Source organism: Equus quagga, chromosome 8 (genome assembly GCF_021613505.1).
Source record: "Equus quagga isolate Etosha38 chromosome 8, UCLA_HA_Equagga_1.0, whole genome shotgun sequence".
Lineage (NCBI taxonomy): Eukaryota > Metazoa > Chordata > Mammalia > Perissodactyla > Equidae > Equus > Equus quagga.
Window position 1 is genome coordinate 79,587,146 of NC_060274.1, and position 19,235 is coordinate 79,606,380.

Genomic DNA, 19,235 nt, shown 5'->3' on the forward strand with positions numbered 1-19,235 from the left:
CACAACCACAAGGACCTACAACTAGAATATACAACTATGTACTATGGGGCTTTGGGGAGGAGAAGAAGAAGAAGAAAAACAAGATTGCCGACAGATGTTAGCTCAGGTGCCAATCTTTAAAAGAAATTGTGGTCTGAGATTATAATTATGTCCTAGTATAATCCAACATGATTTTTTTCCCTTTTATTTTGAGATGATTTTCAAGAGGAACGGGAGACAGAAGTATTTTTACTCTGCCAACTTGAAACTAGAAGTTTCCTTGCAGTGGCCCCACTTTCCTGTTTTCCACTTACCTCTCCCCTAACTGATCACTACCAAGTTCCACATGCCTCTGATCTCGGCTCTCATCGTCTCACACAGCACTCCATCTGGATGATCTCAGTCAGGACTCTGGCCTTGCCACCTCCACACCTTCACCGAGCACCATGCTCACTCTCATTTAAGCATCAGCCACCACTGTATTATTTTAGGTCTTTGATCCCAGCAGAGTCCTTATACATGCTGCCATGGACAAGAAGTCAGGGACCACAATGTGAGATTTGTTAATACAAGGGGATTGCTCAAAATAAATGTTAATAATGGGAGCCAAGTTTCTGTCAAAGAAGGAAGATAGAAATATAGGAGAAAAATAAAATGAATCCTGTGATCTTGGGTTGTAATTGGAGGTTATCAGTGGGAACTCAGTTTTTTATAAATATACAGAAATATGTATTGATGTAAATGTGTGTCTGTCTATAGTATGTATTCCGTATGTATGCCCATGAAAGGGCCTGGGAGTGATGGGGTTCAGGGCAGGCCGCCCCAAGATGCGCCACTTTGGTATGCAGATTATTTCGAGCTGAAGACAATCAAGGCTCAGAAGACTCAGGAAGAACATTTGATCTTCCTCCAAATTACCTAAAACAATTTAAGATAGAAGGGCCCATCCCGGGAAGGAGCTAGCACCATGGATAATTCTAGGTCTAGTAGGCAGGAAGGCATCTAGCAAGGGCCATTTTATCAAAAGATCTCTCTCAGGTCCCATTGTCTATAGATAGCCCAGCAAACATTTGTTTACCAAATATTAACTCTTTGCATCTTTCTGTAAATTGCCTTCTCCCTCTTTGAAGTCTCAGATGTCTATCTCCCTATCCTTAGTCCAGAGAGACATATATACCTCATTTTGCCTGACTGTCTTTGGAATTCGTCATGCTTATGTGAATTCCCCATGTACATGCATTAAACTTTGTTTGACTTTCTCCTGCTAACCTGCCTTATGTCATTTTAATTATTTGACCAGCCATAATAACCAAAAGGGGAAAAGGGGAGTGGGTAGAGAATTCTCCCTCTTTTCCTACAGGAGCAAGGACATCACAATAGCAATGAGCAAACTTAGAGCTTAGATCTTGGCTTCTAAGGACCATCAAAAAGACCCAGGGCTCCTTGGAGAAATGGCTGATTCCAGGACTGGAGTAGGGAAAGTGTAAGATGAGCCTGTAGCATCTTTTGGTCCAGGAAGTGAAGAAGTGCCCAAAGAATCATGGGATGTGTCAAAAGGACGAAAGAACTTAAAGGGTCTCCCAATGGCCAAATTGGGGCTAATTTGAGCATCAAAATAAATAATGATAGTAAAGCTTATAACACATTGAGTAAAATTGGAAACCATGAATCCATACTGAGACAAATAAATAAATGAACTAAAAGTTTGGTAAAGTGAGATTTTTTATATATTTTCAAAGTATCTCCCCACCAAATCCTTATTAATAACAAAGAAGAAAAGATTAATTTTACAGTGGAGCAGCTTGGTAGACACCACCTTAATCAAGTGATCAAAGTGAACATAACAGGTAATGGGACAAATTGAAATCGTGCACAACCTGACAGGTGCAATGTGACGACCATGGCATCATTTCCGTGATAATCCTGCCAGAGATGCATATCAGGAGAAAATAGATAAATCTGCATTGAGGAACTGCTGCAAAATAACCAGCTGTAATCGTTAATAGTGTCAAGGTCATGAAAGTCAAGGAAAGACTGAGGAAGTGTCCCAGAATGAGAGAGACTAAAAAAACATGAGTAAAGCAACAATGATTCTGAACTATAGATCCTTTTCCTGTAAAGGACATTATTAGGACATTTGGCAAAACATGAACGGGATCTATGGATTAGATAACAGTAATGCATCAGTATCAATGTCCTGATTTTGGTGATTGCATTGTGGTTACGTAGGACAACATCCTTGTTTGTAAGAAACAGTATTTAGGTGATGGAGCATCAGGTCTGTAATACAGTTTCAAATGGTTCAGGGAAAAAGTTCTTTGTACTATACTTGTAACTTGCCCATAAATTTGTTTCAAAATAAATGAAACCGATTTTTAAAAAATAAACTAAGTTGCACCAATTATTCCTAGTGCTCCTATAGATTCCCCTCTCCTCAAAACCCAAAGTATGTGGGCAAGAACAACGGCCAATCGTTCTAAACCACCAGGGACAAATCTGTAATCCAACAAAGGCAGATTTATTGACTGGTTGCAACCAAGGAGACTGCACACCAGAGGAACGATAGGGTTGTCTCACCATACAAAAGACAAGATAGTCGTTGTAGGATTTGTGGAGAAGGTGGAGGTTATGTGAAATTTAAATGAAAGTTTTCATAGGCTCAAAGCAGAGCTGTGTGTTAAGGCATCGACATCAGACATGGACTGAGAAGTGGATGCAGGGTCATGTTTCCTTGGAAACTACAAAGTTAAGAAAATATGCAATGTTCTTTTCAGGAACCCCTTATCTAAAGCTCTGCACCTGGATAGAAATCGAGGCTGCTTCTCTGCATCAAAGTGTCTTAGATCCTGCAGGCAAGAGCGGGATGTTTCATTCTTACCGATGTAATTTCAAATAGCAACGTTTACATGGACCTTAAAAACAAGGTTTCTCAGCGTCTAAGAATGTAGTACTCATCCAAAGATGGGAGTTACTATGATACTTTTCCCTTGCAGTCAGTCCTTAAAAGAAACACTGTTTCCCGTTAACGTTACAAGTGGTTTTATATGACTCTATTAATCATCCTGATGAACGACTGGGCAAATTTTTACTTTCTCAACAGTTACAAATGAAAAAGTACGACTCGGTCTCTCAAACCACAGTTACTTCTCATCTCAGGGAGGCGGAGGTTTGCTTGACCCGCTTTCCTCTCATTTCGGACCTCAAGCTTCCATTGAAGTCCGGTCCGGCACCCGACTCAAACCCTTCCAAGTCCCCTTTCAAACATTCCGCCTCGCCAGGCCACACTCGGAGCGCGGGGCGGTCCGGCTTCTCTCAAACCCTATTAGGTAAAATCCACGCCTCTCGCTGCACTGGGGCGGGACAAGAGGGAGGACATTTCCCGGACGCGAGAAGATGACGTCACAGTAGCGGGCCCGACCCTTCGGTTGCTTTGGGCTCTCCGCTCGCGAGGGTGCCGACTGAAGACCGCTCGTCGGCGACGCCGGCGCAATGACCATTTGTCAGTTCTTCCTTCAAGGCCGGTGCCGCTTTGGAAACCGGTGCTGGAACGAACATCCCGGCTCCGGGGGTGCGGTCGGAGGACGGCAGCCACAGCCCTCAGGTGACGTTCCCTCCATCCTCCGCCGCTAGCCGAGCGGGGAAAGACCTGGCGCGGGAACTCGCCGTGGGGAACGGGCGTCCCGCGTGGGGCCCGCCGCTCGGCGCAGCACCGCGGCGCACGGGTCACGTGACGCAGACGTGCCTACGTCGCCCCCTTCCCGACCCCGCCTATCGGGCCAGGCGTACAGTTTCTCTCCAATGTTATTTATTCGCGTCTTAGGAGCGTCGGATTTTGTGGGTAGTAAAGGCAGAAAATGAGTGTTTAAGTCGGAAGTATGGTCAGAATCACCTTGTGCCTGGGTGGCAATGGTTCGGCGAATTGGCGGCTCTTTGCCTTACTACCCTTTTGGGTACTTGTTTTTTCGCTTGACACTTTGTAATTTTTACTGAATTTTTTTCTAGGGAGAAGCTAGCAACTCGGGTCAGAGTCAGAACTCTTAACTTTGGGGAAGTCGCAAACTCCTTGGAAAATCTAATAAAAGCTACAGAGTTGTACCTTAGACAAATGCACATGCTCATAAATTTGGGGTGAAAGTGGGAGGGCGGGACACTCCGTGAAGAACTCTGGGCTGCGGGAGAAGGGGATGTGGGGTACCAAGCTGACCTGTTCCCTGGGCCTAAGTTGTTGTCGAAGCTTTTAGAATATTTCACTAAACCAATTGTGGATGATGCAAAAGGACCGTCTTCGAGGAGAGGAGGGATCAGACGTGAAACCAGAGTACAACACAAAGTTTTAAAGGTCAGATGAATAGTTTTTATTTTCTTGGGGTTGGAACTTAGTCCTTAAGGGTATCACACGATGCTAACCCTCTCCCCTCCCTTCCCTTCGTTCGGACTATTCACCTGACCTTCTGATCCCTCTTCTGGAAGATAGCCTTTTTGCATTACCCACAATTGATCTAGTGAAATATTCCAAACCAAAAATTAAGACTTGGGGTCTAATAAATGAGAGTGTATTTCCAGGAACAACATAATGTAATATTTGACATTCTGTGGAGACTCACTCTAAATGTACTAATTAGAAAATAAATGTTGATTGGATAGATTGATACATGAAAAAGTATAAATAAAACTTCTCAAATAAACACTATTTAGCTCCCAGAAACAAACGAATACTTCTGGAATTAATTAAGTATGACACCAAAAACCATATACGAAAGATGGAATGAATTTTTTCAGTTGTGTTCTCTCTCAAAGGATTTGGAACGTTAGAAAAATAAGATACCACTAACCCCTACTTGAGGGATCTGGTCCAGCAGTTTACTTTCTTTTGTCTTTGATTTTATTAAGTAATTTTAGAGTTAGGAGATGAATTTTCGCAAAAGGGTATATCTCCCGTCACTCCATTTTTTAATACATTTAATGGCATATCTCCTAATTCAGTCAGAAACGAGATGAATTATCTTGGCCCCAATTAGGAAGTGATGAGTAAATGAGATAGTTGAAGTGATAAGGTGTTTTTTAAATATAGAGATACGAGAGAGTCATCTTGGCTCATTTTGATAATTATGGAATATTAGAAATCTCATACCAGAGGAACTCAGTGCACTTTATTCACATGTAAATTACCTCTATAATCTCCCTATGAAAAATAGGTGGGTAGGGGTCCTTTTCCAAGAGGGAAGACTGAGCCAAATAGATTTAAGCATCTATTCAAGGACAGAGGGTAGAATCTAATCTTTTACATTCAACGAACTCTTTAATACATCGTCCATTTTTCAGACTTTACTACTATGTAGGGCCCAGTGGGGGAGCAAAGAATGATAAAGACACAGCTTTTTATCTTGAAGAAGCTTATGATTTAGGTTACATGCCGTCTATCCACTCCACTGTTAAGCAGTTGTTTACCTAATGAGCTTATATTAGCTGAACTTAGTAATATATCGTTATTTTTCTATGGATTTACAGAAGTCCTGTTAAACAGAAATGCAATTATACCATTATGTGATTTGTTGATATTATATGTAACTATATAAATCAAAAATGAAGAGTTTTGTGATTTAAAATGAGCAGAAATATAGCGCTTGTTGAATCTTTGCATAATGTCTGCACATAATAAGACAAAATATAATAAAATTTTTGAGATTTAAAAGAGGACTTGCCAGTAAAATTGTCTTATTTTTTATTTCAGGTAGTAACAGACGTGGATGGAATACCACCAGCCAGAGATATTCCAATGTTATCCAGCCATCCAGTTTCTCCAAATCCACACCATGGGGGGGCAGCAGAGATCAAGAAAAGCCATCTTTCGGTTCTTTTGATTCTGGAGCTTCAACTAGTAGGAACAGGGGGTTTGCATTGTCTCAGAATCCATTTGCTTCACCTAGCTCTGATGAAGACAAAGATGAAAAGAAACTTCTGTGAGTGAAAGCCTTCAGAAAAATTACTACTCATTTGCTTACTTTATTCAAAAGTAACTACAATATTTTCTTTAAAAAAGAATTAATACGTTATTAAAAAATCAGATCAAGCAAAAAGAACAAGCACCTGTGATGCTGTCACTCAGAGATAACCACTATTTTGCATATATCCTACTAGACTTTATTTCACTTAAAAATATGTCATCTTTCCATATCACTACAGTGACTTCTTAGGGCTAATTATACTTTCTCTACTTTTCTGTTGATAACACTGTATTGTGAATATCTTTCTAAGGTAGTCCTGCATAACATTTTTGTAAATTATGAGTTCTTTACAAAGTATGAGGTAATTTAAAGCAACTTGTGATCTTGGAGGTCACTTATAGCATCTCATATTTTTCTTTCTAAAACTTTTACTTTGGTTACTTCATTCAAACTGATTTCTCTTGATTTCCTTCATTATTGTGGAGTAGATACCTTATCATATCTTGAGAACATTCATGGTAGAATTTATGACTGGTGCCAAAACAGTGCCGGGCTGTCTGTAACTCTTCTCTCAGCTCCTAGGACAGAACTTAAATATGCTCACTAGTCTTTTACTTCCCATAACCAAATTAGAACCAGTGGTAAACATTTTGAGCCATACACCATATACAGTTGATTTGGAAAAAAGTAGAAGAACAAATGAAACCTTCCTTCTTATATTTGATGTTGTAAAAGTCCTAAATTTAATACAGTACTTTCTGTGGTATCTGTCATTTTATTAATTGTAGCCTTCTGGATGGGGGGAGGGGGGACATTTAATTTAGAGCTGAATCTATCCACAGCTTTGCCAACAAATTAACTGTGTGGCCATGGGTCCATCTCCCCTTTTGCAAAATGTGAGAACTGGACAAAATGATCTCTAAAGTCCACCCACTTTAAAAATGTTACGGTTCTACATTACTTATGTGGTAACATCTTTCCCAGTTAAATGATCATTGATGTTTATGATAACGAACAAAGAAAGATTAAAGTTAGTATTATGTGTTTTATTTTATTGTAGCTCTTTAAAATATATATGGTATGATAGTTCTCACTTAATAAATGTATTGGTTAATGGTTCAATGTACTGGGAAACCAAAATTATGAACTTCTTTGATAGTATAATAATATTTATAATTATGAAATATCGTTCATATTTCTGTAAGTTTGTGCTTTAAAGAACACTTCAGAAAATATAATGGAAAAATTTGGAATTATATATTTACTACAATTTAAAATTTCAGTCATTGAAAATTATAAACAATAAATTTTAACAAGCAGATGAAAAAGATCCTTTGCTCTTTTTTTTTTTTTTCAGGGAAGGAATTGTAAAAGATATGGAAGTTTGGGAATCATCAGGGCAGTGGATGTTTTCTGTTTATTCACCAGTGAAAAAGAAATCTAATATTTCAGGTAACTGAGAAATTGTGTGCTGTTAAAATAAGTTTTACAACCATTATTTTCTAAAACCAAAACCATACCAAATAAAGAAATTAACTACAAATGTAGCTACAGTTGGGAGAGTTTGGACATTGTTAAAATATCTGAGGATTCTAGATGAACTTGGTAATTCAGAGATTGAGGGTGGAAGATACAGTTCTTTTAAGATACATAGTTCTCCTGAGATAATAGTAAAATCAGGACCCACCACAATTTTAATTCTGTAAGCCCAGGAATAGACTGTGCTTTCTTGGTTCCCTGTGGGTACAGCTGTAGAACCTCTGAGCTGCCTACAGTGACTGGAAGAGTTACATCCTGCCTCCCATTAATTGGCTACCTGATTCTGGCTTCCTGACTGTGTACTCTCTTTCTTCCCTATCTCTCCTTCTAAAGGCAGTTATTTTTCATAGACCATGTTGAAACCTATCCTGGAGATAATGTTTGAAGGTAGGGAGCCTTAGCTGGGCTACAGGGATAGCTTTTCTTTAGAATACTCCTTTCCATCCTGTTTTCTTTTGTCCATAGTTGCAAAGCCCTTTCTGGGCTGCAACCTGGACCACTACGCTTTTCTGAGCCCACTCTGGGAGGTCCTGGGCCTCTGCCCTATGGAGTAAACAGCAGGTACCTAATGGGTGAGAGCCCTTGCAATCCCTAGGGACTCTGGGATCTCTACTCTGTCTCAGCTCTACCCGCTCATTCTCTGTGAGCATTTGTGTCACTGCGCTCCTTAGTTATTTATTCACTCAATCATTCAACAAATACTTACTGAATGTCTTTTGTGCCCTGCCCTGTTCCAAGTGCTAGGGATATATTGTTGAGCAAGATAGACAAGATCCCTTCCTTATGAAGCTTATGTTCTTGAGGGAGGGAGACAATAAGTAATACAAATAAGATAATTCCAGATAGTGATTTTTCTATAAAGAAAATAAAGAAGTATTAAGCCTTTTTTAATCAGTTCAGAATTGAACCTAATGCCTAATGCCTTCCTAAAGCAGTGGTTCTCAAAATGTGGGATGTAGATCCCTAAGTAGGGTGGCCAGATAAAATATGGGACACCCAGTTAAATTAAATTTCAGATAAACAAAGAATAATACTTTTAGTATATGAGTATCCCATGTGATATTTGGAATATATTTATACTAAAAAGTATTTGTTGTATGTCTGAAATTCAAATTTAACTGGGCATTCTGTATTATTATTTGCTAAATCTGGCAAACCTATTCCTGAGACCCTTTTAGGGGCTATTACAAGTTCAAAAATGTTTTCATTAATTGCCATTTTCACTGTGTTGATTTTTGCACTGTTGGTACAAAAGCATTGATGAGTAAAACTCCTTGTATCTTAGCGTGAATTAAGGCAGAGGCAACAAACTGTACTAGCAGACTAAGTAGTCAATTAAAAAAATTTTAATGCCATTTTCACTTACGGTGTCCTTGATGAAGGGGTAAAAATTATTAATTTTATTAAATCTTGACCCTTGATTGCAGACCTTTTTATTATTATTATTATTGAGGAAGATTAGCCCTGAGCTAACATCTGCCTTCAATCCTCCTCTTTTTCTGAGGAAGACTGGCCCTGAGCTAACATCTGTGCCTATCTTCCTCTACTTTATATGTGGGACACCTGCCACAGCCTGGCTTAACAAGCGGTGCATAGGTCCATGCCCGGGATCTGAGCCGGCGAACCTCAGACTACCGAAGCGGAATGTGCGAACTTAACTGCTGCACCACCAGGCCGGCCCCAATTGCACACCTTTTTGATATTCTGTGTGATGAAATAGGAAGCACACATAAAGTGTTTCTGCCACATACTCAAGTATGTATGGTTATCTTGAGAGAAAGCACTGGTGGGATCGTTTGAGTTGTGAGCTGAACTAGTCACTTTTTTCACAGACAATTTTCATTTGAAAGAATGACAACTATGGTTATTTAGACTTGGGTATTTGGTAACATTTTCTAAAAAATAAATGAATTGAGCCTGTCACTTCAAAGAATACAACTGGCAGTGTTTATTGCCAATGCAAAAATTCAAACTTTCAAGTGAAAATTAGAATTATGAAAAACTGTTTTCAACCACTGCGAGCATGACAGTGTCTTAATACTTAAAGTCTCCTCTGATGAGATGGATAGTGACATTAACAGCTATGTTTTTTTTGATATTGTAAGATCACATGTGCCAACATTTGGAAGTTCTGAGTAACTCAGTTAACCAATATTTTCCAAATGGCCAATGTATGATGTTACAAAATCATGCATGGCTGAAAAATCCATTCTTAGTGCAAGGTACACCAGTAAATTTAATATAATAGTCCAAAAAGTTCATTAGTAGGGTTTGAATCCACATTATAGCTGACCTTTGAGAAACTACCACCTGTCAAGTTTTGGTGTAGTATCAAAGAAGAATATCCACAATTATCTGAAAAAGCCATTAAAGTCATCCTTTTCCAACTACACATCTGTGTGAGAGCAGATTTTCTTCATACACTTCAACTAAGCAATATATTGCAACAGATTGAATGCAGAAACAGATATAATAACCCAGCTGTCTTCTATTAAGCCAAAAATTAGAGATTTACGTACATAAAACAGTGCCACTCATCTCATTAAATTTTTATTTTTTGTTTTGGAGAACTGTTTTTTATTTAGGTTTCTTATTTTTAAATGTATTAATAAATATTGTCTACGTTTCTCAGTTTTCATTTCAAATATGGTAAATATTGATATGTATAACCCATGTAAGCAAAAGCTCTTTGGGATCCTTAATGATTTCTAAGAATATAAATGAGTCCTGAGACCAAAAAGTTGGAGAACTGCTGACGTCCTTAGGCATCATTATAATGAGTTAACTTTTCTTTTGCAGCTCGAATGGTACTACTTTTGTCCCACCCTTGAGAGAACTGAGAAAACAGTCACTCAGATCATTTTCTGTGCTCTCTGGTTCAGATGCAGAACAGCTGGAGGGAGGAGAAAGTAACTAGAGGGACAATGTTCCTTTTGACAAGGTGGTTATCCATTCTTTGGATGCAATATTGGAGCTGAGTCCTGAATGAGTAGAAGATATCACTTACACGAAGATTGGGGAAACATTCCTAGCAATAGGAATAGCTAGCGCAAAGGCCCTGGTGGGAACAAGGTTGGCATGTTTGAGCACTGGTGAGGCCTGAATCGCTGGAGGAATGTAAATGAGGGAAACAGTAATATGACAGAAGGCCAGAGAGGCAGCCAGGGGCCAGATCACATTGGGCCTAATTGCACTGGGCAGCCTCGAAGAGCTCTAAGCGGGATCGGGATATGATCTGATTAGAAAAAGCTCACTCAGACTCTTGTGTGAAAGGAAATGGTCTGTTGGGGGCAAGGAAGAGGAGGTGAAATAGAGGCAGGGAGATGAGTTAGGAGACAATTGCTAATGACTTGGTTAGAGTTACTAGCAGTGGAGACAGAATTGGTCCAATTCGGGTTCTGTTTTGGAGCTGGAACTGGCAGGATGCTGATTAATTAGATATGGGGAAAGAGAAATGCAAGGTGATTCTTAGGTTTTTTGGCCTGAGCAGTTAATAAAGATAGTAAAGACAAGTTGTTAGAGGTAATCCAGGGTTCTGATTTGAACATTTAGTCTTTTCTTTGTTCCCACCTAGTGGTCCTTGGAGTTAATGATATATAGGTTACATGTAATTCTCTGTAGAAAATATCCTGAACATTTTTTTTCCTTTTTAAAAAAGTTTTCATAGTTATAAAAATTATAGCTGTTGCCATGGAAAACTTGAAAATTACAGAAATATGTAAATAAAATAAAGATCACCTGATCTCACAGAGATAACAGCTGTAACATTTTAGTATATTTCTTTTAAAACATGCACTCACAGGACCAGCCCTGATGGCCTAGTGGTTAAAAGTTAAGTGCTCACCACTTTGGTGGCCCAGGTTCACTTCCCCGTTGCGGAACCACACCACCTGTCTTGTCTGTTGCCATGCTGTAGCAGCAGCTCACGTACAAGAACTAGAATGCCTTACAACTAGCATGTACAACCATGTCGAGGGGCTTTGGGGAGCGAAAAGAAAAAAAGAGGAAGATTGACAACAGATGTTAGCTCAGGGCGAATCTTTCCCTGCAAAAGGGAAAAAAAAATGTACACACAAACATATTTCGTGTTTATGTGTATAATGAGGATCGTAATCTAATTTTGTATTCTACTTTGTTGTTTTCAGTTTGTCTCTATTACTAAAATACTAGAATGACCATCTTTATACATGTTTCCTTTACACATCTGATTATTTCCTGAGGTTAAATCCTAGAAATTTTATTCAAGTCAGAAGTTATGAACATTTTTAAGGCATGTGACACTTATTGACAGTTTTCCTCCCAGAAAAGTTGTACCTTTTTAATTTCCTTAACAGCAATTTAAGAGAATATCCGTTTCACCACATAATAATAATAACAGTAAATATCATCCATTTTTAATTTTTGCCAGTCTAATAAAGCATTTTATCTCTGAGTTGTATTTTTAAATTGAACTTTTCAGTTTCATTTATTTACTGGCTCTTTTTTGCAAATTGCCCATTCATTATCTTTGCCTATATTAACTTATTTTTCTCAGTGATTTGTAAGAGCTGTTTATACATTGTCATTAGCTCTTTTTTTGTCATATATATTACAATTGTGGTTTTCCCAGTTTACCATTTGTCTTTTAATTTTGCTTATTATACTTTATGATATATAGAATATTTTTTAAGACAGAAGTTTGAATGTATATGTAGTCAACTCTTTCTTTTCTTTGTTATTCCTTCCATTCCATTCGTCTTTAGAAAACTTTCCCCCCTCAAAGATGAAATAACCAACTACATTTTATTCTAATTTTGTACTTTATTGAATATTAAATAGAGTGTAGGCTTTGATTTTTTTCCTTATGATTATGAAAATTTTCTAATGATCAACGTTAGCATGTTTTCTTGTCTAGCCCCTCTAGCTTTACTATCCTATCAAAAGTATTAGTATTTATGTTAAAGATTCCAATTAATTCCTTACTTCAGGTTTTACAGACATTTCACCAGAGGAGTTGAGGCTTGAATACCATAACTTCTTAACCAGCAATAACTTACAGAGTTATGTAAGTTTGTTTCGTGTTCCTCTACCTTGGTAACAGATTAGCTGTTAATTGCTATCTTCTTTCTAGTGGCTTGCTTGTGTGTTGGCAAAGTGGATGAGGTCTATAATATTTTTGAGCACAAGGCTACCTTTATTTTCGAAATTACTTTCTTTGGAATTGGTTGGTTATCTAAAATGGCACTAATATATTTTGACTGTAGTAACTAGGAATGGCATTATTTTTATGACAAATTATCCAGCAATCAGTCCCAGAAATCAAACCCTTTCATCATTTGACAAACATTTTATGGAGGATCTCTTAGTTGTAGACACTGTGAAGAATGCCAGAAAAACAAAGTTAAATAAGATGCAGTCTGTTATACAGATTAACATCCTCACATATCAAATATCAAAAAATAAAAACGCTAGACTTTGGGGGCCGGCCCAGTGGCATAGTGGTTAAGTTCACATGTACTACTTCAGCGTCCCAGGGTTGGCAGGTTTGGATCCCAGGCACATACCTGCGCGCCACTCATCAAGCCATGCTGTGGCAGCATCCCTCATGCAAAATGGAGGAAGATTGTCACAGATGTTAGCTCAGCAACAATCTTCCTCAAGCAAACAGAGGAAGATTGGCAACAGATGTTAGCTCAGGGCCAATCTTCCTCACCTGAAAAAAAGCTAGGCTTGAATAAATTGGGAAAGAACATAAACTCTCTATTTTTCTGTTGTTTACAGTCATGATCATGCATTTCAACTAGTGCACATGTTCGCCTCCCATCCAAATATAACTTAACCAAGTACTTGTGATTCTTAACCAGATACAAGAAGTTGGAGAACAGAGAGAGGGACGCCAGCTGGAATATCTGTCAAACAGGGGGAAGTCAATGCAGATTTTACAAGTTGTGGGCCATAAAATGTTTTTAAAACTTTTGTGATTTTTGGCAAATAAAGATGTGAAGTTTTATTGGAGAGATTGACTTAAACACTCAGAATTGACTCATTTTTTTCTGTCTTCTCTCTTCAGCTAAATTCCGTCCAACAGTTAATAAATCAGTGGAGGAACAGGGTAAATGAATTGAAAAGTCTAAATACATCAACTAAAATAGCTTTGGTGAGTATTGGAGAGTTTTCTGCAAGGAAGTGTCTTTTCTGTTGCTTTTTTTACAGAGAATTTCACTTTGGATTTGGAAAGCAAAGCTAGCATTCTCTGTCAAGAGTTGATACACACATTCTCAAGAACTGTATTGTCATTTAGAGTCAAGGTCCTGAAATTGCTTTCTCTCTCTTCCTCAGTCAGAAAAGCACAAATAATTTTGCTTTTCTAAAACTATTCTTAGGGTGAAATTTTTAACTTGATAGTACTAGTTTTGAAAATTGAAAAGTATTATATAAATTCAAGGATTCCAGGTTATCAGCATTTAAAAAGAAACTGCTTTGGAACAATGCTATGAATGCACCTTTAGACTAATGTATCCTTTCGTGACTGAAGGACACTTACTCACCGTATGTTCTTTGTCTTATACAGAAATGCCTGTAGGAGCTATATACCCACTTGTTTCCAAAGATATATGATCCTGACTATAGCATATTCATTATCTCTGTCAATAAAGTTATGTCTTTTTTCTTAGAGAGCCCACCCACAACTGGCTTAGCATGTATCACTAGTTCATTCTTTATTCTTTTAATTCATTGTATGGTTATAATGTAATTTGTTTATCCATTTACCTGTTAATGAATATTACACTGAGGGAGAGAAACTAGACAAAAAAAGGTATATGCTTCTGTTTATGTGAAACTCTAGAAAAGACAAACTTCATCTGTAGTGATAGAAAGCTGATGAGTGGTTGCCTGGGGCCAGGGTTGACTGGAAAAGGACATAGGGAACTTTTAGGCATGATGGAAGTGTTCTAAGTCCTGATTGTCGTGGTAGTTATAAGTTTGTGAAAACTCACTGAAATATATATATATAATGGATACATCTTATTGTATGTAAATTATACCTCAATAAAGTTGATTTTTTAAATATATTATTGGGGCTTCCAAATGAGAGAAATTATATCTGCTTGAGTTGATTAGGAACAGCTTCTTGGAGGTAAGTGAAAAGTTCCTTGAAAGGGAGATTAAGATTTTAGTAAGCAGAGGTGAAGACATTTCTACAGCAGGAAATAGCAAGAGCATAAAGTATTTTCGGAGAATAGGAAATGTTTAAGAGATTATAGTGATAATCTTTTAATAACGTTATTGTGAATCAGCTTCAGTTCAAGCATTAGAGTAAGTAGACTGTGTAGCCTCTAAAGGTCCCTCACCTAATATCTAGATTTCTCTTTTTTTTTTTCCCCTCCCCAAAGCCCCAGTACATAGTTGTATATATGCTAGTTATAAGTGATTCTAATTCTTCTGTGTGAGCTGCCACCGCAGCATGGCAACAGACAAGACAGGTGGTGTGGTTCTACGACCAGGAAGTGAACCTGGACCGCCAAAGCAGTGAGCACCAAACTTTAAGCCCTAGGCCATCAGGGCTGGCTCTAGATTTCTTGATAAATGCAGATCAACCTGTACACACTGAAATGTATTATTAAAAATATTTTTCTGATTTTAATGTGTTCACGGAAGAAATTTAGAAAATATTTAAAAAGCATAAATAAAATTAAAATCACCCAATCACTCTTGATTTATTGAGATTGGTCCATTTTTTCTATACATATACATATTGTGGGCATTTTTCTATGTCAAACCTTTAACTTCACTTTTTTTTTTTTAGAAGATTGGCACCTGAGCTGACAACTGTTGTCAATCTTCTTTTTTTAATTTTTTCCCTTCTTCTTCTCTGCAAAGCACCCCAGTACATAGTGGTATATTCTAGTTGTAGGTCCTTCTAGTTGTGGCATGTGGGATGCTGCCTCAGCATGGCTTGATGAACGGTGCCGTGTCCACGCCCAGGATCGAAAACAGTGAAACCCTGGGCCACTGAAGCAGAGCACATGAACTTAACCCTTGGCCATGGGGCCAGCCCTTAACTTCACATTTTTAAGTGCGCATTTTAAAAATTGAATTTATCTATAAAGTGTATAGAAAAGGTGCTTGAGAATTATTCTTCAAGTACTTTATTATTTGCCTACTTTTTTTTATAGCTCTCCGAGGTAAAGGATGGCGTAAATCAAGCAGCACCTACATTTGGATTTGGCAGTAGGCAAACAGTAACATTTGGGTCACCAGGTAAGTGATCAAAGTAGTACAGGACTTCACTGATTTAGAAAAATAGGATTTTATAGGTTTCAAATCATAAAGCCCAAAGGTATGGTAAGTGCCATTTTAAATTCGACCACCTTCCGTAATGAAGCTTCGGAGAATTTGGCTCATCAAGCATTTGTGAAATGGTGGCCAGAAGGGGCATGTTCTTTGAAAGATGATATGGCTCAGGCTTTTCAAGTATATTTTAGGAATGATTTTTCAAGAGTTTCATAGGAATACGTAGCCATGGGAGCAGCACCTCTAAGGACTTTCTTGTCACTGTGTTTAACAGCATAGTATTGTCCTCAGATGACAGCTTAGGTGTGACCAGGGGGGCTGAAAGTAAAAGTCCGCTCCCTAATCCCTGACTTTTCTCCAGCTGCCTCCTTGAGAGCAGAAAAATCACCGTGCACGTGAGATCCGTACAGCAGCAAGGCAGGGCGGCCGGGTTTAGTGGTGTATTCTAGCTTCTCAGTTTCACTTTTCTCTTCTTCCTTCCAATAAGCTTCTCAACATCAAAACATGGCAGAAATAAGAAAAAAAGGGGCGGGGGGCGGAATATGGCTCCATTTTCTGACTATAATAGATTATTTTTTTCTCTTTCTGGTTTTTGTAGGTTTTCCAGTGAATAACAGCAGCAGTGGTAGTGCTCAGAATTTTAGTTTTAAACCAAGCTCTGGATTTGCCGCTGCCACTTCTGGAAGCGCTTCTGTGTCCCAGAATACTCCAGCATTTGGAGCTGCACCCTCTGCCAGTTCTGCCATCACTACTTCTACTCCAGCTTTTGGATTTAGAAAACCTGAAATCACATCTGCTGCTTCATTTTCATTTAAAAGCCCTGCAGCTTCTGGTTTTGGATTGCCCGGATTTTCAGGATTTCCAGCTTCCATGGCAGCAGGCCCCGTGGGAGTTCCCGTGGCCCCAGCCTTTGGAAGCAGCAGTTCTGTGGCTGGTTTTGGTGGCGCAGGCTCCCGTTCTCACACTGCTTTTTCCAAGTCATCCGGTGATGCCTTTGGAATTAGCAGCATGTCTGCCTCTCTCCCTGTCTCAAGTGGCAGCACCACCACAGATAATGTGTTATTCACACCCAAGGATCAACTGACAGCAGAAGAACTGGAGCAATTTCAATCCAAGAAATTTACTCTGGGAAAAATTCCATTAAAGCCACCACCTGTGGAACTTCTAAATATTTAAAAGGGCAATTTCAAAAACAGAAAAGAACAGCTTTTAAAATTGTTTTGAGTTGTTCATATAAAAGAGCAGACACATATAGATGTATATCTATGTATATATACACATATATATTTATAATGAATATAAGCTTTCAGTAACAACTTCAGGGGTTTTGAAATTTAACGTTTTTTCCTCAAACCTAACTATTTAAGTAAAACAACTAAAAATACTCAGCAAGAGATTTTTTTTTGCTATAATTATGAATGGAAGTGAAAAAACTGAGTGTGCACTGAGTGAAGTACTTTCCTCACTCTACATCATTTTGCTGTCTTACCCTTTAAGTTTTTACCTTTAAACATTTTTGGGGGGGAGGGGGAATAATTTCTAGAACCATTAAGGGAAAAAATGCTTAAATATTTAGTCTACTTAATAATTATCAGCGGCATGACATTCATGTTAGAGAATATAATCTCAAAGGAAGAAATAACAGTTTTTAAAGGGTAAACGCTCTCATTTTTAGGACCTAGGAGGCATTTTCCCCTCATAATTTTGTTTCCCCCTCAATTTTCACTATCTCATGGACCACCATTTGAGTTTTCTTCAAAAATTTTAAGCTACTTTTTGTCTTGGCCTAGTTTTTATATAATGCTATTTATTCCTCACATTATCTCATCAAGTGGATGGATTGTAAAAGGAACAGAAATTGTGATCTCATGTGAATAAATAGTGTTTGAAGAGGGGTCAGGATTTACCAGCTCTGTTTCTATAGCTTCTATTAGAATTCTCAGACATATTTAGATTTCCCTGTGTTCTCAGAGTGAGAAAGTAATATCTTGTACATCTTGTAGATGGTTGATCCAAGAAACCAAAACCTGTCATGAGTTGAGGCATATGTGTCAAGAGTTCTGTGCTCCTTTCTCAAGCCTCAAAAATTACACAGCCTGCACTATGAGAACAGTTGCCTAACAGATCTGATATTGAGCTGACTTTTTAAAGTGAAAATAAAACCTTACCTAATAAAAGATACACACTTCCAATGATTTTAGTACATATGCAAAGGATTCAGTCCTCAGAAGTTCTGGATTCTCTATTACACTTTTTGAACAACTGTACGACTCCAACTACCCCAGCATTTTGGATAGAATCTATACCCAAGGGATATATGTTTGCAACCATCCTAAGTTCCTGCTTTGGTCTCAAGCTCTAAAGACTTTCTGATGTTTGTTCCAACTTTCAGTTGACTCCTAGAATTTTGCTACTCCAACGGAATGAGCCCTGTGCTACCTATAGGTTGGTTATATACCAGCCTCCCTTGGGTCCTAAGTGTCCTGGAAGCTCTGAGGATGCAGGTTAATGGCCCAGACCTTCTAAACTTGCCTGATTATAAAAAGCATTTTGCTAATGTGGTGTTTTGTATTGATTGATTTTCATATGTTGAACCATTCTTGCATTCCAGGTATAAATCCTACTTGATTATGGTGTATAATCCTTTTAGCATGCTGTTAAATTCAGTTTACTGGTATTTTCTTGAGAATTTTTGCACTCTTATTCATCGGGAATATTTGTAGTTTTCTTGTGTCTTTATCTGATTTTGGTATCAGAATAATGTTGGGTTCATAGAATGAGTTTGGAAATATTCCCTCCTCTTCAGTTCTTTGGAAGAATGTGAGGAGGATTGGTATTAATTCTTTAAATGTTTGGTAGAATCTGTCAGTGAAGTCATCTAGTCCTGGCTGGGAGGTGTTTGATTACTGCTTCAATCTCCTTACTAGTTATAAGTCTGTTCAGATTTTTTATTTCTTTATGATTCAGTCTTGATAGGTTGTATGTTTCTTGGAATGTATCCATTTCTTCTAGGTTATCCAATTTGTTAGTATATAATTGTTCATAGTAATCTCTTAAGATCCTTTTTATTTCTGTGACATCAGTTGTAATATCTGCTTTTTCAATTTTAATTTTAACTATTTGAGTCTTCTCTTTTTCTTAGTTAGTTCTAACTAAGTGTTTGTCAGTTTTGTTGATCTTTTCAAAAGACCATGTCTTGGTCTGCTCAAGCTGCCATAATAAAATACCATAGACTGGGTGGCCTAAAAACAAACATTTATTTCCCACAGTTCCAGAGCCTGGAATCTGAGATCAGGGTGCCAGCATGGTCAGATCTGGTGAGAACCCTCTTCCTTGCTTGCAGACAGCTTCCTTCTTACTGTGTGTTCACATGGTCTTGTCTCGGTGCATAGGCTAGATTCTAAGTGCGTGAGAGAGATTTCTCTTTCTCTTCCTCTTGTAAAGGCATCAATCGTGTCATAAGGTTCTCACCCTGAGGACCTATTCTAAACCTGATTA

General features: G+C 38.1%; 1 protein-coding gene across 1 annotated transcript; it reads left to right on the forward strand.

Annotated features, from left to right (window-relative positions):
• The first annotated feature begins 1,729 nt into the window (after window positions 1–1,729).
• NUP42 (nucleoporin 42) lies at window positions 1,730–18,294 on the forward strand. Its single transcript, XM_046670598.1, has 7 exons — window positions 1,730–3,580; window positions 5,711–5,939; window positions 7,282–7,376; window positions 12,431–12,507; window positions 13,513–13,599; window positions 15,620–15,704; window positions 16,336–18,294. The coding sequence occupies exons 1-7, from the start codon at window positions 3,469–3,471 to the stop codon at window positions 16,911–16,913; spliced, it is 1,263 nt and encodes a 420-aa protein (XP_046526554.1). The 5' UTR covers window positions 1,730–3,468; the 3' UTR covers window positions 16,914–18,294.
• The last annotated feature ends 941 nt before the right edge of the window (window positions 18,295–19,235 follow it).